Raw genomic sequence first — 22,122 nt, forward strand, 5'->3', positions numbered from 1 at the left:
TCTGTCTCTCTCTCACTGTCTAACTCTGCCTGTCCAAAAAAAAAAAAAATCAGTGCCAGGTGTTGAACTCCAGTACTCTATTATGGGATCACAAGTATCTTAACCTATGCCCGCCCAAATATAAACCTCACAATTTGTAAAAAAAAAAAAATCCAAATATCCACCAAAGCAGTCAAGCACAATGAAATAAAATGAGATGTGCCTATTCCCAGGATACTTACTAATTGGAGTAACACTTATTTCTTTGGGTGATTTATTTTAGTCATTACTGTAAGGTATTATGATCTTATCCAGTAAGGTAAAAATTATAGTGGAACCCATTGTATTTGCCCAGAAATTGTAACCTATCCTCTGTATTGAGATTGCTTATCTATCTAGCTGCAATATTTGCAAGGATTTTTTTAGTTCAGATGTCCTCTACATTTTGGTAACCATTGTAGACATTGTGTGCAACCTATAGAAGTATAGAATTCTCTAAATGAGTGATGATTTACCAGTTGGCTAATTGTTAAAAGGAATGTATTCAACATTTGTTTGATCAGCTATGTGTCAGTAGTTACCAAGACTTACCCCCAGGTTCACTAGAAAACCTCACACACAGGACTCAGGATATAATCATATTCAGTATTATTATTTAATACAATAAAAAGACACAAAAAGAAAAATGAGGTAAAGTTGGGTGCAAACCAAGTAAAACCTTACAAGAGTCCTCTGCCTGTGGAAAGCATGCTAGTTTGGGCTCTATTTGGTGCTCAGTCACAATGAGTCACATTATTTGTGAAGTTTTCACTGTAAAAGATGCTCGTTATAGACTAAGTTCCCAAGTTTTTTACTGGGGGCTCTTCATGTAGACGCTGTCTGTTGGCTCATTCTAAATTCCAGATTCCCACAGGGAACATTGGGTGTTCAGAATAAACCACATTGTACAAACAGTGAACCACTGTTGTCAGGAGTTTTCTTATCAATACTGGGGACTCTACCATTTGTGTTCTCAGAAAGCAGCAAAGGGCCAACAATTGCAAGGAGGCTTTTCTGATATGATGAAATTTGAGCTGACTCTTAAAGGTTAGTAAGGGTTGAATAGATTTTTTTTCCTGGCAAAGGAGGAGAGAACATTAAGGAATTAATTCAAGGAAAAGTATGGATCATAAAAGTATTTGGCATCTTTAAGCACTAGTTCATTGTGGCTTGAATATATATGTAGTGAATTGTCTAAAAATAATAGAAATCTCTAGAGCCCAGACACAAAGCGGGAACTGATAAACAATAGGTTGAAGAAGATGTGCTGTGGAATTCTTAGAGTTACCCTACTCTTGAGACTAGCACTTGTTGATTTCCATCTACCCTGGGGTCAGTATATAAATCATCAAGCCTCATTTAGTTCTTAGAATCCTTTGTTAAAGCTAAATCATTTATTTAAGATTTATTTATTTATTTGAAAGGCAGAGTTACAGAGAGAGAGAGATAGAGAAGAGTAGACAGACAGAGATCTTCTATCTGCTGGTTCACTCCCCAGATAGCCACAATGACTGGGGCTGAACTAGGCTGAAGCCAGGAGTCAAGAGCTTCCTCTAGGTCTCCCCATGGGGACAGGAACCCAAGATCTTGGACCATTTTCTGCTGCTTTTCCAGGCACATTAGTAGGGAACTGGATCAGAAGTGTAACAGCTGTTACTCGAACTGGTGCCCATATAGAATTCCGACGTTGCAGGCCATGACTTTAACCTTTACACTGTGCAACAACGCTGGACCCACTGAATCTTTTTTTTTTCTTTATAAACTTTTTTTGTCGAGGGTTGCTGAATCCTTTTTTTTTTGTTTGTTTTTTTTTTTAAAGATTTATTTATTTATTTGAAAGTCAGAGTTACACAGAGAAAGAAGGAAAGGCGGGGGATGGGGGGGGTCTTCCATCCGATGATTCACTCTTCAATTGGCTGCAATGGCAGGAGCCGCACTGATCTGAAGCCAGGAGCCAGGATCTTCCTTTGGGTCTTACCACGCAGGTGCAGGGGCCCAAGGACTGGGACCATCTTGTATTGCTTTCCCAGGCCACAGCAGAGAGCTGGACTGGAAGCAGAGCAGCCAGGACTCGAACTGGCGCCCATATGGGATATAGGCAGTGGCTTTGCCCACTACGCCACAGTGTGGGCCCCTAACATGATATTTTAAAAATTTTAAATATAACTTGGTGCCAGACAATTTACAACTTAAATGGACATTATTTGATGAAAGTATAACTCAACAAAATTGAATATTCATTGAAGTTATTTCATAGTAGCCAAAAATAAAAAGAATCCAGATGTTTGTGAGCAGGAGAATAAAGTGGGGTATATTCATGTGATGACTTAAAAATGTTTTATAACAAAATTACTACTTTTTAACTACATTGCCTTCAAAAGCTACTGCTTAAATTATATTTAAACAAATAAAACCTATATATTGCTAATTTTTTATCTCACTGTATTTGATTCTTTAATGGATTATTTTGTGCTGCTTTCTTTTTATAGTCAAAAGTTTGAGGAAAAATCAGAAAATAATTTAATGTAATAAAGTGATTCTAAGAGCAATCCTTATTTGTGTTTTCTAGGATTTTGGTAGCGTGGTGAAATGTTTTCTTACCCCAAAGTCTTTTTCCCTATTGATCTCTGAGTCTCTCTGCTTCTCTCAGATGCTCTTGTTTCTTGTCTGCTGGGGTGTGCTTGGAAAGGGGGGAGTTTTACTCATTTTAGACTGAGAGAATTTCTCTCTGGGGCCTCTTGTCTTTCTGAGCTCCCCATCCTATCTGCAGAATCTATCTCTCATACTTCGATTCTCTGAAGTCTGTCTCTTGCTTATGCTCACTTTGTGTTTATCCCAAAGGCTTCCCTTGTTTCCCACTTTGTGCCTTTCTATGTCAATGTAGATTGCTCTCTCTTACCATGGTTTTTCTGCATGGGTGCCTGCTTGTGTGTCTGTCTATTTTTCTGTCCCCGCACCCAAGTCCCGGTCATTCTGTTTTTCTTACTCTATCCTTGCATTGGTCCTTTTCTGCCTTCATCGGCATCATTTGCTTTCTTTCCTAATATACCTACTTATGTATGTTCCATTTATTTTATTTAGGTAAAGCTACTTCCTCTTCTAATCCAAGCAGCCCAGCTCCAGATTGGTACAAAGATTTTGTTACAGATGCTGATGCTGAGATTTTAGAACATTCTGGAAAAATGGTACTTCTCTTTGAAATTCTTCGGATGGCAGAGGAAATTGGAGATAAAGTGTAAGTTCTTTCTTATATTTATTATTTGAGCAGACTCTTTGATAACCTTTCTGTTGTTTAAACAATATATTTGAACAAATTTATGTTTTCTTCTTAGCCAAAGATGTAATTTCTTTGATTACTATAGTGCTAGGCCAATAGAAACAGCCACCTTCTTCATAAGCTGCATATTCAAATTATTTTCTTCAGTCCTGTTTTCCACTTAGAGCTACTGCACCTTTAACTTAATTCCTTCAGGCAAGCTTTCAGTTGTTATCTATGATTTGCCATCTTCAAATCTGGTGAACATCTGTTAGAGACTTAATTTAATAACCTCTTTGAGTATTCCTCATTTCTCCTTTGTCTTTTGTTCATGCTTGTTTTACTGATACCATTTGTTCCATCTTTCTGTTCTCTACATCTCCTTCCCTAATCTTAACGTATATTTTATAAAACATTTTCATAAAAAATAGTTGCAATGCAGTTTTTTTCAAGATTATTTACTTATTTGAAAGGCAGAGACGAGGGAGAGAGAATCTTCTGTCTGCTGGTTCACTCCCCAAATGGTCACAATGTCCTGGGCTGGGCCAAGTCAGAGCCATGAGCTTCTTCAGGTCTCCCATATGGATGTAGGAGTCCGAGGATTTGGGCCATCTGGTATTTGGGCAATCTTATGCTGTTTTCCCAGGCACATTAGCAGGGAGTTGGATCAGAAGTGGAGCAGCTAGGACTCGAACTTGCATCCATATGGGATGCCAGCATTGCAGGTGGAGGCTTAACCTTCTAGGCTGCAGCACTGGCCCCTGTAATACTTTTTAATAATAATTAACAGAAGGCTAAAATAATCTTTTATCTGGAAAAAAAAACAAATTTAATTCCTTTAACTCTCTGTAAAGAGGCAGACCTTCAGTTACATACCTATACTGCATTTTAATAAACTCCTAACACTTTCTAGCAGGTTTGTCTTTTTATGGAATAGTAAGCTATTTGAAGACTCAGACTATTTTATTGCCTACTGTACTTGGCACCTAGGTAAGTGCTCACTAAAAGTTATATTGTTTGCACATTGCTGCTTTATTTATACAAAATCAAATGGTTCAAGTACAGGATAATATTGATTTAGAGTGGTACTAGTGAAATTAAAGGCTATGTTTTGGGGTAGAAATAAGACTTGATAGAGTAAATACAGGGCAGTAAGGAGAATACAGTTGAAGAATGATTCTAGGCTACTAGCTTAAGTGGCTGGTGGATTATAGTATTATTTATTTCGGAGAAGATTAGAGAGGAGCTAACACAGAGCTCTGCTCTAGCTGTGTTAAGTTTGAGATGCCTGTTAGGTGAGGGATGTCAAGTAGGAAGTGGATATTTGTGTGCAGAGTTCTGCAAATGTCTGAAGAGACTATTGTTGTAGAGGTGCTTTTTCTGTGATCAACTTCTGTGGTTTAAAATTGAGTTTTAGGGGAAGGCACTTACTTGGCTTAGTGCTTAAGAGTTCAATACCACATATCAGAGTGCATGAGTTCAATACCCAACTCTGCTCTGACTGCAGCTTACTGTTAATACAAACCCTGGGAGGCAGTGATGGTGTCTCAAGATATCAAGTGGATTCCTACCTTTCATATGGGTGAAGTGGATTGAGTTCCTGCCTCCTGGCTCCTGTTTTATCCTGCCCCAGCCCCAGTTATTGTGGGTACTTGAGTGTGGGGGTATGTGGGTAGGTAGAATGAACCAGAGGATAGGAGTTTTCTCTGTTTGCCTCTCTCTCTCTCAAATAGATAAATTAATAGCTTTTAAAGAAATTTCTGAATATAAAAAGTTAATTTTTGAGTATCAGAATTCTAAGAATATAGGAGGGTTTTAGTGGGCTTTTCCTACTCACTGCAGGAATTTCTTCTACTATGTTCATTTTAGATGTCCTCCTATTTTTATGTCCTCCTGTTTTATGATGGTTGAATTACTTTGAATTGTTAGTTTAGAAAATAAGTTAAGACATAGACCTTGGTTGTCAGAGTACCAGGGTCAATTCATTTCCTTACCAGTATACTGGGAGTTGGCAGCTTGGAATAGTACACTGAAGCAGGGCAGAGTTCAGGATGCCATACAATAAAATATGCATGCATGATTAACTCTAGGAGCTGTTTCATAGCTTCACTTACTCTTTTTAGTTCTACTAAATTTGAGGACATCTAAGAGTGTGTACTGAAGAAACTTCTGGAGTTATAAGCACCTCTCTTTCTTCTCTAGTACAGCTTTTAGAATCAAAACAACATTTAAAGGAAGCATGCTTGCCACAGTTATATGGTTTTTATATACCTTTTCTAACCTAAAATTTTTGTATATAGATGGGAGAGGAGACTCTCCTACATTCTTTTTAGATCCCCGCACCACCCCACCATTTCTCAGAGCAGTGGTTTTCAAACTACTAGAGTCCTGCAAGTTGTGTGACCTAGAGCAGAGAGAGGGTAAAGGATCAGAGACACTTTTCCTTCTTCTCACACAATTCTAGTCTACTTATTAAAGAAAAATTGCTAATACAGTAGTTTTTGTTGCAATCATGGGATAAGTTAAAATTATTTTAAGCAACTGGTTTTTATTACTTATTTTACTTCCACATAAAAGTTTATGTGAACAAATAGTTTCACATAGTTTTCGCATGGCTAAAAAGGATTCTCTACTAGGCTAGTGAATCAGGAATTTTCAGACATAGTTGGAATGGAATGACAAAGTGCAGAATGCACATCATTTTGAATTGCTTGAATGCTTTCAGTAGGAAGAATTTTATTTGAATTTTCTAATCAATATATTAGGCAGAGCAAAAGTTTGTAATTTTGAGAAAGTTGAATTCTATCAAGTTTTTTTCTATACTTTGTGTCTTGTATAAGGAATTGTTTGCCTAATCCTGTTATGAAAATTTTCTTTTATGTGTTCTTCTAAACTTTATACAGTTTTTCCACTTAGGTTTAGTCTCAATTTTGAGTTTATTTTTGTATAAAGCATGAGGTTTAGACCAGAGTTCATTGTTTTGTATATGGATATTCCTTTATCTTTTTCAAAGTTGTATTGCCCCAACTGTGCTTGCTATTGTTATTTAAATTTTACAACCAATTTGTTAATTTCTATAAAATAATAATAATATTTTGGTTTTTATTACAATTGTATTAAATTTGAGATTGATTTAGAAAGTAGTGATATCTTTACTAATCCATGAACACTAATCTGTTTTTTAGCCTTGTTTTCAGCCAGTCTCTCATATCTCTGGATTTGATAGAAGATTTTCTTGAATTGGCTAGTAGAGAGAAAACAGAAGATAAAGATAAACCCCTTATTTATAAAGGTAAGTTACAAACATTTGTATATCATAATTTTATTTTTTTAAAGTCTCATTTTATTTTTTTTAGATGGGATGATATTCTCCCCCCACCCGAAACCTTTGAGAATACAAACTTCATACATTTCATAATTACAAGTTTATTTTTTTGTAATTACAACTTTAGGAACGTGGTGATTCTTTCCATCATATGCACCTTCCCACCCCTCTTCCTCTTCCCTCTCCTATTCCCATTTTTAGTTTTTACTCAGAAGTATTTTTTATTAACTTTATACACATGATTTTTTTTTTTTTTTGCCAGGCAGAGTTAGTGAGAGAGAGACAGAGAGAAAGGTCTTCCTTCCGTTGGTTCACCCCCAAAATGGCCGCTACGGCCGGTGCGCTGCGCCGATCTGAAGCCAGGAGCCAGGTGCTTCCTCCTGGTCTCCCATGTGGGCGCAGGGCCCCAGGACTTGTGGCCCAGGAAGGCAGTGGAGGATGGCCCAGCAGAGAGCTGGACTGGAAGAGGAGCAACCGGGATAGAATCTGGCGCAGCAACTGGGACTAGAACCCGGGGTGCCGGCGCTGCAGGCGGAGGATTAGCCAAGTGAACCGTGGCGCTGGCCTACACATGATTTATTTATTTGAAAGGAAAGTGAGAGAGAGAAAGAAAGAGAGAGAGAGAGAAAGAAAGAGAGAAAGAGTAAGTCTTCCATCCGCTGGTTCATTCTCCAGTTGGCTGCAGGCTGGAACTGTGAAGATCCGAAGCCAGGAGCCAGAAGTTTCTTCTGGGTCTCCCACGTGGGTGCAGGGGCCCAAGCACTTGGGCCATCTTGTACTGCTATCCTAGGCCATAGCTGAGAGCTGGATCGGAAGTGGAGCAGCTGGAACTAGAACCAGTGCCCATATAGGGTGTAGGCACTTCAGGCCAGGGCGTTAGCCACTGAGCCATGGTGCCGGCCCTATACACATGATTTTTTATAGAAAGCTTTTATTTAATAACTATAAATTTCATAGGTACGACTTTTGGATTATAGTGGTTCTTCCTCCCATACCCGCCTTCCCACCTCCACTCCGTTCCCACCTGCTACTCCCTCTCCTATCCCATTCTTCATTAAGATTCATTTTTAATTATCATTATATATAGAAGATCAACTCTATAATAAGTAAAGATTTCAACAGTTTGCACCCATACAGACACACAAAATATAAAGTACTGTTTGGAGACTCGTTTTACTTTTAATTCTCATAGTACAACTCATTAAGGACAGAGGTCCTACATGGGGAACAAGTGCACAGTGACTCCTGTTGTTGATTTAACAATTGACACTCTTATTGATGACATCCGCCAGTGATCACCCGAGGCTCTTGACATGAGTGGGTCTCCCACATAGGTGAAGGGACTTGGGCCATCTTGTACTGCTTTCCCAGGCCATAACAGAGAGCTGGATCGGAAGAGGAGCAGCTGGGACTAGAACTGGTGCCCATGTAGGATGCTGGCACTGCAGGCTGGGGATTTAACCTGTTGCACCACAGCCCTGCCCTGAAAGAAATTATCCTTATATGGACATCTGTACTTTTTTTGCATGGGGAATAATGCCATAATGATAAATTTTTTCATGTGCTCCTTACAATTCAGTGCTGGTTATACGTTGAGAATTTTTTTAACTTAATATTTTATTGATTATTTTTGAGATAACATTTTAAATTTACATTTTAGTCAAAGGCTTAATGCTCCACTAAATCAACAGTTCAAAGAAAAGTTAAAAAATCAGTTCAGTAGGAAAATGGACAAAGGCTATAAACAATAATCAAATGAAAAAATGTTCAACTTCATTATATAGTAAGTTTTTAAATAATCACAGTTACTAGTAGTATATATTAGTATATATATATACTATATATAGTAGTATATAATTCTTAAGGATGTATTTGACAACGATTTAAATGAAATTTTTAAAAGATTTATTTATTCATTTAAGAGCATTGACAGAGAGAGGGAGGGAGAGAGAGAGAGAGGTGTTTTCCATCTACTGGTTCACTTCCCAGATGGCTACAATGGCCGGAACTTCGCCGATGTGAAACCAGGAGCCAGGAGCTTCTTCTGGGTATTCCACTTAGCTGAAGGGACCCCAGGACTTGGGCCATCTTCCTTCCACTGCTTTCCCAGGCCATAGGAGAGAGGTGCATCGGAAGTGGAGCAGCTGGAAATTCAATCAGTGCCCATATGTGATGCTGGCTCAGCAGGCGGCGGCTTTACCCACTTCGCTACAGCGACGGCCCCTAAAAGAAATTTTGAGAAAACACTATATTTCTAATAAAACTGATCATTCTCATTCTTCCCCTTTCTTTGTTTCTAGGCTCCCTTCTTATTGGTATACTTTTAACATATATATGTATAGTATGTATGTATATTTTTTATTTGACTATAAATATAGTCAGTTTAAACATATTTTATCGTGTGTTTTTATAACATTAAAAACAATACAGTTCATTAAAACAAAGTTCAAGTTTATGCATATTTTAAATAATGCCTTTGAGGCGTTAGCACCTTGACATACTAGATGAAGCCTCCGCCTGGCTGTTCCACGTCTGATCCAGCTCCCTGCTAATGGCTGGAAAAAGGAAAATGATTCATGTCCTTGGGCCCCTGCATCCATATGAGAGACCTGGAGGAAGCTCCTGGCTCCTGGCTTCAGATCGGCCCAGTTCTGGCCGTTTCGGGCTTTTGGGGAGTGAATCAGCAGGTGGAAGACCCCTCTCTCTGTCTCTCTTTCTGTCTGTAATTCTTCCTCTCAGATAAATAAATAAATCTTATATATAAAAAAATCCCTTATTGGGAAACGCTGCCACCTGCAGTGCCGGCACCGCACATGGGCACCAGTTCGGGTTACAGTTGCTCTGCTTCTGATCCAGCTCTCTGCTATGGTCTGGGAAAGCAGTAGAAGATTGGGCCACTGTACCCGCATGGGAGACCTGGAAGAAACTCTTCGTTCCTGGCTTTGGATCGGCCCAGTAAATGGAATACCTCTTGTTCGCTCCCTCGCTCGCTCGTTCTCTCTCTGCCTCTGCCTCTCTGTAACTCTACCTTTCAAATAAATAAATAAATCTTTAAATTCAAAAAAGGAAAAAGAATAATGCCTTTGAAAATCCAGCATATGCCCCTTGGCTAACATGGAGATTACAAGCCCTCAAGAAGCAATTATTTTGTTGTATAGATCCTAGAGTTTAGCATTCTTCATTTTGAAAGACTGAGGCTAATTATTTAGTACATGTTGGTTTGAAATACATTTACAACCCGTCAGAGAAGAGTTTTCATTGTTCTCTGATACCTGTATCAGTAAGTATTAATTTTATCACTCAGATTTTATGTTCTGGTAGTGTTTGATTATCTGCAAGCCTGTATTAAATAATTTATATTGATTTACTTCAAGTCAATGGAAAATGCATTTTAATATATTCTTATAGAACTATAATTGTATTTTCTCTATCATTAATGGATAAAAACACTTGTCTTTGTTTTTCATTAATAATAATAAATGATTTTCAGAAAGGGTCACACAGCATACCTAGCTGTATATGATATGTAAGAGAGACATCCAGTCAAAAAGATTTGGGAAGTTTCAAAATTTAATATACCCCAGGGAAATAGAAACACAAAGAATGCCAGGGTACATATATTAATATCATATATGGTGGAATACATGGAAAATATCATAAAATGAGAGAGATATATTATGTTAGAGGTATGGTTCAGTGATGAAGACCTTTGTAATAGCTGTATACCAAACAACACAGCATCTACATTTCTTTTTTTCTTTTTAAAATAAGATTTATGTATTTATTTGAAAGTTAGTTACAGAGAGGGAGAAGGAGAGGCAGAGAGAGAGAGAAAGGGGGTGTATCTTCCATCCTCTGGTTTATTCCCCAGATAGCTGCAGTGGCCAGAGCTTCGCCAATGCAAAGCCAGGAGCCTCAAGCTTCTTCTGGGTCTCCCACGTGGGTGCCAGGTCCCAGGAACTCAGGCCATCTTCCTCTGCTGTCCTGGGCCATAGCAGAGAGCTGGATGGGAAGTGGAGCAGCTGGGACTGCAGGTGGCGTCTTTAACCACTCTGCCACAGCATCGGCCTCCACGTTTCTTTTTTCTACTATGTATATCTGTCCATCTCTTTTTTTTTTTCTTTTTTTTTCTCTCTCTCTAACTTCTGTATATAAGAAAGAACATGAAGTATTTGTCTCTGGCTCATTTCACTTAGCATAATTATCTCCAGTTACATCCATTTGAATCCAAATGTCAGGATATTATTCCTTTTGATGACTCAGTGATATTGCATTGTATATGTTTTCCACATTTTCCTTATCGATTCATATAGTGATGGACATCTAGATTGATTCCATATCTTTGTCATTGTGCATAGTGCTGCAAAAAATAGGCAAATGTAGGTATCTTTTTTATTTATTTATTTATTTTTTTATTTTTGACAGGCAGAGTGGACAGTGAGAGAGAGAGACAGAGAGAAAGGTCTTCCTTTGCCGTTGGTTCACCCTCCAATGGCCAGCGCGATGCGGCCGGCGCACTGCGCTGATCCGATGGCAGGAGCCAGGAGCCAGGTGCTTTTCCTGGTCTCCCATGGGGTGCAGGGCCCAAGCACTTGGGCCATCCTCCACTGCACTCCCTGGCCACAGCAGAGAGCTGGCCTGGAAGAGGGGCAGCCGGGACAGAATCCGGCGCCCCAACCGGGACTAGAACCCGGTGTGCCGGCGCCGCTAGGCAGAGGATTAGCCTAGTGAGCCGCGGCGCCGGCCTAAATGTAGGTATCTTATATTTCCTTTGGATCTATTCCCAGAAGTGGGCCATATGGTAGATCTATTTTAACTTTTTTAAAAGATTATTTTTTAATTTTAAATTGTTAGGAGGAGATACAGAAAAAGAGAGAGATGTTTTATTTGCTAATTCACTCCCCAGATGGCCACAGTCGCCAGCATTGGGCCAAGCTGAAGCCAGGAAGTTCTTCCTGGTTTACCACATGGGGAGGAGGGGTCCAATCACTTTGGCCATCTTTTGCTTTTCCCAAACCATTGACAGGGACCTGGATCAGAGGTGAAGCAGCAGAAACGCAAACTTGTGCATGTATGGAATGCCATCATCAGAGATGGCAGCTTTACCTGCTGTACACAGCACCAACCCCTCTTTAGTTTCTTGAGGACCCTCCATATTGTTTTTCATAATAGCTGTACTAATTTGTATTCCAGCCAACAGTGTATTAGAGTTCCCTTTTCCCACAATATTACCAACAGTTATTATTTTATTTTTTTTGATATTAGCCATGCTAACTGTAATGGGATGATACCTCATTGTGGTTTTTATTTGTATTTCCCTGATGGGTAATGTTCCTGAGCATTTTTCTATGTTTATTGGCCTTTTGTATTTCTTCTTTGGTTTTAAACAGATTGATTTATTTGAAAGGCAGAGTTATAGAGACAGGGCTCTGAGATTTTAAGTTGACTCTTGTGTTGGGTGAAAGGGGCCTTGTTTCAGACTTATGCATATGGAAATCCAATTTTGCCAATGCCATTTAGTAAAGAAACTGCTATCCCAGGGAGTGTTTTGAGTACCTTTATCAATGCATGGATTTATTTCTGAGGTTTCTATTCAGTTTTATTGATCTTTGTGTCAGTTTTTATGGGAGTACCATTTTTTTGGCTGCAGTAGCCCTGTAGCATATCTTTAATCTGATATTGTGATGCCTCTGGCTTCATTTTTATGGTTCAGAATTGCTTTGGTTTTTGGGTCTTTTGTGTTTCCGGGTGAATGTTAGGATTGTCATTACTATTTTGATGTGGATTGCATTGAATCTGTAAGTCACTTTGGGTAGTATGGGCATTTTGCTAATATTAATTCTTCTAATCCTTAAAGATGGGAGGTCTTTTCACTTTTTTTATATCTTCAATTTCTTTGGTTAATGTTCTGTAGTTTTATTGTAGGAGTCTTTCACTTCCTCGATTAAATTTATCCCAAGGTATGTGTGTTATATTGTAGCTATTATAAGTTGGATGATTTCTTTCATGAGTGTTTCATACAGGGATTGTTGTATGTAAAATTCTACTGATTTTTTTCCCCCAAGTTAAATCTCTTTACTATCACAATACAAAGTCTTGATGCAGAAAGTCAATGAGAAAACCCTGAGAAATTTATAAATTAAGAAAATCAGAATAAACAAACCAAAAAACCCAAGCGGCTTTTCACACACCGAGAGAGGCAGGGAGGCTGAGAGAAGCTGCAGTCCATGGGGAGGAGGGGAGTGCACTGCTCCTGGGACTTGCCCCTTGTCCGCTCACTCCCAGTTGCTCCTTAACCCCCTTTTGAGAGGGTTTTACCCTTTGGATATCTGCTCCTTTCTCTTGGGCCCTGGGATTCAACTAGCTCTGGCTTCAATCCCCTACAAGAATTCCTGAGATCTCGGGAACCCCAGCCATCCCCTCCCCTGCAGTACCCCTTGATGGGGAGGGGCTGAGGAGCCCATACAATCCATAGGCGTGTACACGGGAGTATAGGTCAGGAGCACAGGGAGATCTCTGAGTTCCCAGCACACTCCAAAATCACACAAAGGGGAAGGCTGCTGTAGAATTTGGGATCCATTAGGGGTTGGAGCAGAAGCAGGAAGAGGCCCACATCCTGGGCATAGCCTGCCAGCAGGGGCCACCTCTGCAGGTGCTCCTGGGCTGCACACACGATAGGGAAGCCCATGTAATTACAAAAAGAGTGACAGAGAACTGACCTGATCAGGTGTCCTGTGTGGATGAAGAGAAAGCAGTGTAGGCACCGAAGACAGCTGTGTAGAACTGGAACGCTGCAAACAGGAAGATGCTCCCCACACTGCTCTAGTGGAAACGCAGCTGCTCAATGATGTGGTGGAAATGGGCATCTTCAAAGAAGAGTGGGCAGGTGAACACTGCAGGGCCCAGGCCAGTACAGGGCACTAACATGGTCAGCATGCAGGCCCGGAACACCAGGTCCTCAGTCAGGGGCGCGATTACTTGGTTCTGCAACCACTGCACATTTATGAGACAGTAGGCCCAGGAGCAAGAAGCCAGGACAACTGTCAGCCCATCTCTTAGGTCACAGGGGCAATCCATAGAGAGCTGCATCAGTGGACCCAAGAAAAGGATCTGGGCAGTTCACTCTTCCAGATGTACCTACTGCCCATGTAGGAGAACATGGACACCCAGCAGCACAGCCTGGGCCCACACCGCCGCCTCGGGCTGTCATTCCAGCCATGACACCCACAGCAGGCACAACCTGTCCCTCCCAGCGTTGCCATCACACCCCTCTACTGATTTTTGCCTATTGATTTTATGTTGCAACTTTGTGTACCAGTTATAATAGTTGTAATAGTATATTGGTGGAGTGTTTTGCTTCCCCTATACAGAATTAAGTCATCTTCTAGCAAGCATAATTTGACATTCTGCTTTCCTATTTGAGTGCCTAAATACTACTTTCTGTAGCCTAAGGATTCTGGTTCAAACTACAGAACTATATTAAATAAGCCCAGCAAGAATAGACATCCTTGTCTGCTTCCAGATTTTAGTGGAGATGCTTTTAGCTTTTCCTCACTTATTATGGTATTGGCTGTGGGCTTGTCATATATAGCCTTTATTATATTGAGGTATGTTCTTTCCATATATGATTTGTTCAGTTTTCTTACATGCATGGATGTTATGTTTTATTACATATTTTCTCTGCATCTATGAAGATAATCATGTGATTTTTTATCCATTCTTTTGATGTAATATATTTAGTTTATGATTTGTGTTATGTTGAACCATCCTGCATCCCTGGGATAAACCAACTTAGTTGGGGTGAATGATCTTTTTTATGTGTTGATAGATTTGATTTGCTAGTATTTTCTTGAGCCTTTTTGCATCTATATGCGTCAGGAATGTTGGTCTATAGTTTCTTTTCTGTTGTATCCTTGTCTCGTTTTGGATTCAGGGTATGATGCTAGCCTCATAAAATGAGTTTGAAAGTCTCTTCCCTTACAGTTTTTTGCAATAGTTTGGGAAGAATTGGTACTAGTTCTTCTTTAAAATTTTGGCAGTAGAGCCATCTGGTCCTGGACTTTTCTTTGTTGGGAGACTTTATTAGTGATTGAATCTCATCACTGCTTGTTTAGGTTTTTGATATCTTTGTGATTGGTAAATTATCTTTCTAGGAATGTGTCTAGTTTTCTGGGTTTTCTAATTTGTTGTCATGTAGTTATTCGAAATATTTTCTAGTGATTCTTTGTATTTCTGTGGTGTTGTAATATCTTATTTTTCTTCTCTAATTTTATTGATTTAAGTCTTCTTAGTCTAGCAAATGGCTTATCTGTTTTGTGTATCTTCAGAGAATGAACTCTTTATTAATCTTTTGTATCATTTTTAAATCTTTTATTGTTTAAGTTTTATTCTTTCCTTCCTCCCAATTTTGCATTTGCTTATTCTTGTTTTGATAAGTCCTTGAGATGTATTATTTGTTTATTTGATAACTTGCCTTTTTATGTAGGTATTTATTGCTGTAAACTTTCCTCTTGGTATTGTTTTTGTTGTATGTGTTAAGTTTTAATATGTTGTGTTTCTGTTTACATTTGTTAAATTTTCCTTTTGATTTCTTCAAAATGACTCATAATTCATTCAGGAGCATGTTCTTACTCCATGCATCTTTATAATTGCTAGAGTTTCTTTTGTTGATTGCTAGTTTTACTTCATTGTGGTCAGAAAAGATACATGGTATGATTCTTTTTTTTTGAAACTTATTTTGTGGCCTATCCTGTAGGATGTTCCAATGTACTGATGAATATGTATCCTGCAACTATAATATGGAATGTTCTAGAATGTTCTCTAAATATCTGTTAAGTCCATTTAATCAGTTGTGTAGTTTAACTGTTGGTTTCTGTGTAGTTTGTTTGTCTAGATGATCTGTCCATCGATGAAAATGGGATGTTGGAATTATCCAACTATTATTGTATTGGAGCTTATCTCTCCCATTATATTTGATAACATTTGTTTTATAAAACTCCATGCTGCAAGGGGCTGTTATTGTGGTGTAGCTGGTTGAGCTGCTGCCTGCAACATTGATGTCCCATATGGGTACCAGCTTGAGCCCGGCTGCCCTCCTTCCAATCCAGCTCCCTGCTAATGGCCTGGGAAAAGCTTTGGAAGAAGGCCCAAATGTTTGGGCCCCTGCTACTCATGTGGGAGACCTTGAAGAAACTCCTGACTCCTGGCTTTGGTCTGGCCCAGCCCCTGCTATTGCTGCCATGTAGCAAGTGATCAAGCAGATGGAATATCTTTCTCTCTCTCTTTCTCTGTAACTATTACTTTGAAATAAAATAAATAAATAAATCTTAAAAAAAAGAATACTAGTTGCTCTGGCATTAGGTGCATATACACTGGTCATATCTTCTTGTTAAATTGATCCCTTGATCATTATATGATGCTTTATTTGTTTTCTTATAGGTTTTGTTTTAGTCTATTTTTTCTGCTTTCTTTTTATTTCCATTTGCTTGAGCTATCTTTTTCCATTGTTTCACTTTCAGTCTGTATCTGTCTTTAACAGTGAATTAAGTTTCTTGTGGCTGGCAAATTATTCAATCTTGTATTATTCAGTCTTGTGTGTGTGTGTATGTGTGTGTGTGTTTTGGACAGGCAGAGTGGACAGTGAGAGACAGAGAGAAAGGTCTTCCTTTGCCTTTGGTTCACCCTCTAATGGCCGCCGCGGCCAGCGCGCTGCGGCTGGCGCACTGTGCTGATCCGAAGGCAGGAGCCAGGTGCTTTTCCTGGTCTCCCATGGGGTGTAGGGCCCAAACATTTGGGCCATCCTCCACTGCACTCCCTGGCCACAGCAGAGAGCTGGCCTGGAAGAGGGGCAACTGGGACAGAATCCGGCATCCTGACCAGGACAAGAACTTGGTGTGCCGGTGCCGCAAGGCAGAGGATTAGCCTATTGAGCCGCGGCGCCGGCCTTCAGTCTTGTTTTTTAATCCATGTATTTAGTCTATATCGTTTTGTTTGTGGATGTAGTCCATTTACATGCAGTTATTGTTGTAATAACTTGCCTGTCGCTTTAAAAATTTTTTTTGACTATCTTTTGCTCTTTTTCTAGTAGGCTTTATACTTTCATACTTTTTCATGATGAAAGTTACCTTTCTGTATGTAGTACACACTGAAGTATCATAAGGTTAGTCAGGGGATCATGAATTTCTTTTTCGATTGTCTTGGGAAGTCTGTATTTCTCCATCATTTATGAAATATAGCTACACTGGGAAAAGTGTCCTGGACTGGAAGACTTTTTTCTTTTAGAATATGGTCTATATCTCTCCATTTACTCCTGGTCTGTAAGATTTTTATTGAAAAATTGTTGTGGTATCTCATATGGGCACTGGTTCAAGTCTTTGCTACTCCACTTCCAATCCAGCTCCCTGCTAATGTGCCTGAGAAAGCAGCAGAGGATGGAGTAAGTCCTTGGGCTTCTATACCCATCTGTGAGACTCAGATGGAGTTCCAAGTTCCTGGCTTCTGTCTGGCCCAGCTCTGGCTGCATGTATATGCCTTGTTTTTCTCATTGAAAGAAATAAAACAATAAATAAAATGTCCTTGCTCGAGCTGCCTTGCCCCAAAGGGTAGAGTTAGAAACATACCAGGGGATTCCAATTCAATCCCATCAAAGTGGCATGTACCAATGCCATCGCACTAGTCCAAGTGATCAATTTTTGTTCACAATTGATCATAATGATAGAACTAAGAGCCAAAGGGATCACATAAACAAGAATAGTGTCTGCAAATACTGACTGATAGAATAAAAAAGGGAGAGAACGATCCAACATGGGAAGCGAGATACACAGCAGACCCATAGAATGGCAGATGTCCTAAACAGCACTCTGGCCTCAGAATCAGCCCTTAAGGCATGTGGATCCGGCTGAAAAGCCCATGAGAGTATTTCAGGCATGGAAAGCCAAGACACTCTGGCCAAAAAAAAAAAAAAAAAAAAAAAGGAAAGAAAGAAGACCTAAATGAAAGATCTCTGCGAGTGAGATCCCAGTGGAAAGAACAGGTCATCAAAGAAGGAGGTAGCTTTCTCTGAAGGGAGGAGAGAACTTCCACTCTGACTACGACCTTATCTAAATATGATCAGAGTTGGTGAACTCAAAAGGCTTCCATAGCCTTGGCAACTCATGACAAGAGCCTAAAGTGATTACTGATGCCATAAACAAGAGTGTCAAATTGTTAAGTCAACAACAGGAGTCACTGTGCACTTACTCCTCATGTAGGATCTCTGTCCTTAGTGTGCTGTACATTGTGATTTAATGCTATAACTAGTACTCAAACAGTATTTTTCACTTTATGTTCTGTGTGGGTGCAAACTGTTGAAGTCTTTACTTAATGTATGCTAAACTGATCTTCTGTATATAAAGAGAATTGAAAATGAATCTTGATGTGAATGGAAGGGGAGAAGGAGCGGGAGATGGGAGGGTTGTGGGTGGGAGGGAAGCCATTGTAATCCATAAGCTGTACTTTGGAAATTTATATTCATTAAATAAAAGTTGAAATAAAAAAAATAAAATAATAAAATGTCTTTCTCAGGCATTACTGCATTTTCAGTAAGGAAGTTCTATGTTTTCAATATAAGTAAAGACATGGGTATTAATAAACACGGGGAAAAGCATCTTTTTTGTTACTTCTTTAGTAACAAATTTTTTTTAGTAACAAAGTGTGGAATGTGGTAATATGAATTTTGCTTGGATGAGAGATAGCCTTATTTTTACAGTTCTAGAATTTTTTTTTAAAGATTTATTTATTTATTTGAAGGAGTTACACAGAGAGAAGTAGAGACAGAGAGAGAAAGGTCTTCCATCCAATGGTTCACTCCCCAGATGGCTGCAACGGCCAGAGCTGCGCACATCTGAAGCCAGGAGCCAGGAGTTTCTTTCACGTCTCCCACCCGGGTGCAGGGGCCCAAGGACCTGGGCCATCTTCTACTGCTTTCCCAGGCCACAGCAGAGAGCTGTATCAGAAGAGGAACAGTTGGGACTAGAACTGGTGCCCATATGGGATGCTGGCGCTTCAGGCCAGGGCGTTAACCCGCTGCGCCATAGCGCCGGCCCCACAGTTGTAGAATTGAAATGGAAATTATGTGTGATAAAACATAAAAATATCATAAGCACTTGATATTTTAGCATTAGTGCAAACTTTTGGTATAATTTCAGCTGTTTAAAAGTTGACATGTTGCGGGGCAACACTGTGGTACCCCAGCCTGCAGCACTGTCATCCCATATGTTTGCCAGTTCCAGTAGCAGCTACTCCATTTCTGATCCAGCTCTTTGTTAATGCACCTGGTTAAGCAATAGAGGATGGCTCAAGTCCTTATGCCCCTGCACCCATGTAGGAGACCCAGAAGAAGCTCCTGGCTTTGGATCAGCTCAGCTTTTGTAGTTGTGCCCATTTGGGGAGTGAACCAGTGGGTGGAAGACCACCCCCCTTCGTTCTACATACCTCTCTCTGTAACTCTTTGAAATAAACAAATAAAGAAAATCTTTAAAAAAAATTTGATATGTTGGATCACTAAGTTTTTTTTAAAGATTTATTTATTTTATTTGAAAGTCAGAGTTACACGAACACACACACACACACACACACACACACACAGGTCCTCCATCCAATGGTTCACTCCCTGTTTGGCCGCAATGGCTGGAACTGCGCTGATCCTAAGCCAGGACCCAGGAGCTTCCTCCGGGTCTCCCACCTGGGTGCAGGGGCCCAAGGACTGGGGCCATCTTCTACTGCTTTCCCAGGCCACAGCAGAGAGCTGGACAGGAAGTGGAGCAGCTGGGTCTTTAACTGGCACCCAAAGGGGATGACGGCACTTCAGGCCAGGGCGTGAACCCGCTGCGCCATAACGCTGGCCCCTAGATCACTAACTTTCAAAGTTGCAGTCTTTATAAGGACACACGCATGCAAGTGATATACTCATCAAATGGAGTATATGCTGAAATTTGTGCCTAAGGTAGTTTATGGCACATAGGAAGCAGTTGATAAATATTTGTTCAAAGAATGCATGAAGGTATTTTGTCTTTGATTTTTATCTGATCATTATCAGATTGATCGTTAGAAGGGATAAAATCTGAGCCATAAAGATTTAGCATCATGAACAGTACAGTTTCTTCATATTCTTTGTGGCAGTTTATAAAGATTCTGGCCAATTTTAAGAAATTCTCATATATGCTAATCAATATCTATTTCAGTGAATTCAATGATGAATTAAGAGCAAAGTATGTTTTGCTATGCGAATAGAATGTATATAACTTGCTTTTATATGGCAAGCAAGGAAGAAATTCTAGTTAATACTAGCAGAACAAGATGTCCAATACCTTTTGTTTTTTTCTTGTTAAATTTCCAGGTGAAGGGAAGTGGCTCCGAAACATTGACTACTATCGTTTAGATGGTTCTACTACTGCACAGTCAAGGAAGAAGTGGGCTGAAGAATTTAATGATGAAACTAATGTGAGGTAGGAAACAGTTTCCATAGATATAGAAATTTCTTTTAAAATTCATTTTAAATCATATATAGTGGGACAGTCATTTGGCATGGTAGTTAAGTTGCCTGCATCCCAGATCATAGTGCCTGGGTTCAAGTCCTGGCTCTGTTCCCAATTCCAGCTTCCTGCTAATGTACACCCTTGGAGGTGGCAAATGCTTGGGTTCCTGCCACCCTGGTGGAGATCCTGATTTAAGTTCTTGGCTTCTCCCTTCTGCCTGGCCCAGCCCTGGCTATTGTGGGTATCTGAGGAATGAACCAGCAGATGGGAGTGAGTTTGTTCTCATTCTCTATCGCTATCTCATTCTGTGTGTGTGTGTGTGTGTGTGTGTGTGTATGTGTCTACCATTCAAATAAATACAAATTTATACACAGTAAAACTCTTTTTAGTTCACACTTGTATAATTTTTGACAAATGCAAAATACATTAAGGATACCAAATGGTTTCATCACTCCCTCAAGAAATTCACTCATGAATCACCTAATTTGTAACTTTCTGCATCTTACATCCTTCAGTTAGTGCAATTCATTTGAGATTCATCCATGTTGTTGCATATGTTCCTTTTTTTGTTGATTAGTAGTCCATAGAGATGTATCAGTTTGTTTACTCATTTCCACTTGTGGGATATTTGAATCATTTCTAGATCTTGTAATTAAAATCAATGCTGCTGTACATACTAACAATTAAATATTACTCAGCCATAAAAAAGAATGCATTCTTGGTACTTGGAACAATGTGAATGGAATTAGAGGTCATTATGTTATATGAAATAACCTAAATACAGAAAGACAAATATTATATAATCTTTTATATGTGGAGTCTAAAAAATACACAATCTAATAGAATATGTTTAATGATCTCATTAAAAGGAGTTTAATGATCTCATTAAAAATATAATGATGTTTGTCAGAGGCTTGGGAGGGAAGTAGCAAGGGAGGCTTGGAGAAAGCTTATTCTAGATAGGAATAAGAAATTTTGGAGTCCTTTCACAGTGAGTGACTACAGATAACATTAAGGCAATGTATATTTTTCTATTTAAAAAAATAGAAGGTAGAATTTTAGGTGTTTTCACTATAAAGAAATGTAAAATGCTTGTAGTGATAAATATATTTACCCTGATTGGACATTACAGAATCTATACATGCTGTGAAACATCACAAAGTACTCCATGTATATGTACAGTTTTTATATGTCCTTTAAACTTTTAAAAATAAATAAATTTTAAAAAAACCAAAGCTGCTCTAAACATTCATGTACACATTTTTGTGTGAACATAGGTATTTACCTAAGTGAAATGAAAATCCAAGATTGTAATTGCTGGATTGTATGGTAAGTTTATGTTTATCTTTGTAAACAAAAAACCACTTTAGTTTTCCAAAGTGACTGTACATTTTTATGTTCCTCTCAGGAGTGTATGGGAGTTCCAATTGTTCTTCATCCTTGTCTTACTTAGTATTGACATGCTCTTTTAAAAAGTTACCTTATTTTCTAAATCTCTTTTGATGTTTCAGGTTTTTTTTTTAAAGATCTTATTTATTTATTTGGAAGTCAGAGTTACACAGAGAGAGGAGAGGCAGAGAGAGAGAGAGGTCCTCCATCCGCTCGTTCACTCCCCAGATGGCTGCAATGGCCGGAGCTGCGCTGATCCGAAGCCAGGAGCCAGGAGCCAGGAGCCTCCTCCGGGTCTCCCACGTGGGTGCAGGGGCCCAAGGACTTGGGCCATCTTTCACTGCTTTACCACAGCAGAGAGCTGGATTGGAAGTGGAGTAGCCAGGTCTGGAACCAGAGCCCATATGGGCTTGGTTCTACCTTGTTCTACTAGGTGTATAATGGTACGTTGTGATTTTAATTAGTCTTTCACTAATAATAAATGACACTAAACATCTTTTCATGTGTTTATTGGTGACTTTTTAAAATTTTTACTTGAGAGACAGAGACAGACAAAAAGAAAGAGTTCCCATCCATTGCTTCACTCCTCAAATGTCCACAGCAGCTGGCTCTCGGCCCAG

General features: G+C 39.4%; 1 protein-coding gene and 1 pseudogene across 27 annotated transcripts in view; one reads left to right on the forward strand and one right to left on the reverse strand.

The window, feature by feature from the left end:
* The window catches only part of ATRX (ATRX chromatin remodeler), a 201,291-nt gene that overhangs the window by 130,310 nt on the left and 48,859 nt on the right, over positions 1-22,122 (forward strand). For 26 of the 27 annotated variants that reach the window (XR_011385579.1, XM_070067077.1, XM_051827346.2 and 23 more), the window contains 3 exons: positions 3,100-3,253; positions 6,460-6,566; positions 19,975-20,083. Coding sequence is in view for 25 of the 27 variants with exons in the window: in XM_070067077.1 (XP_069923178.1) it covers positions 3,100-3,253; positions 6,460-6,566; positions 19,975-20,083 (370 nt within the window). In the remaining 2 variants the exon portion in view is untranslated. Of the gene's footprint in view, positions 1-3,099; positions 3,254-6,459; positions 6,567-19,974; positions 20,084-21,390; positions 21,443-22,122 lie in introns of all 27 variants that reach the window. The other variant, XR_011385580.1, reaches the window with a different exon arrangement.
* LOC127484937 (CAAX prenyl protease 2 pseudogene) lies at positions 13,090-13,861 on the reverse strand (annotated as a pseudogene).

The sequence above is a fragment of the Oryctolagus cuniculus genome, chromosome X (genome assembly GCF_964237555.1).
Source record: "Oryctolagus cuniculus chromosome X, mOryCun1.1, whole genome shotgun sequence".
Classification (NCBI taxonomy): Eukaryota; Metazoa; Chordata; class Mammalia; order Lagomorpha; family Leporidae; genus Oryctolagus; species Oryctolagus cuniculus.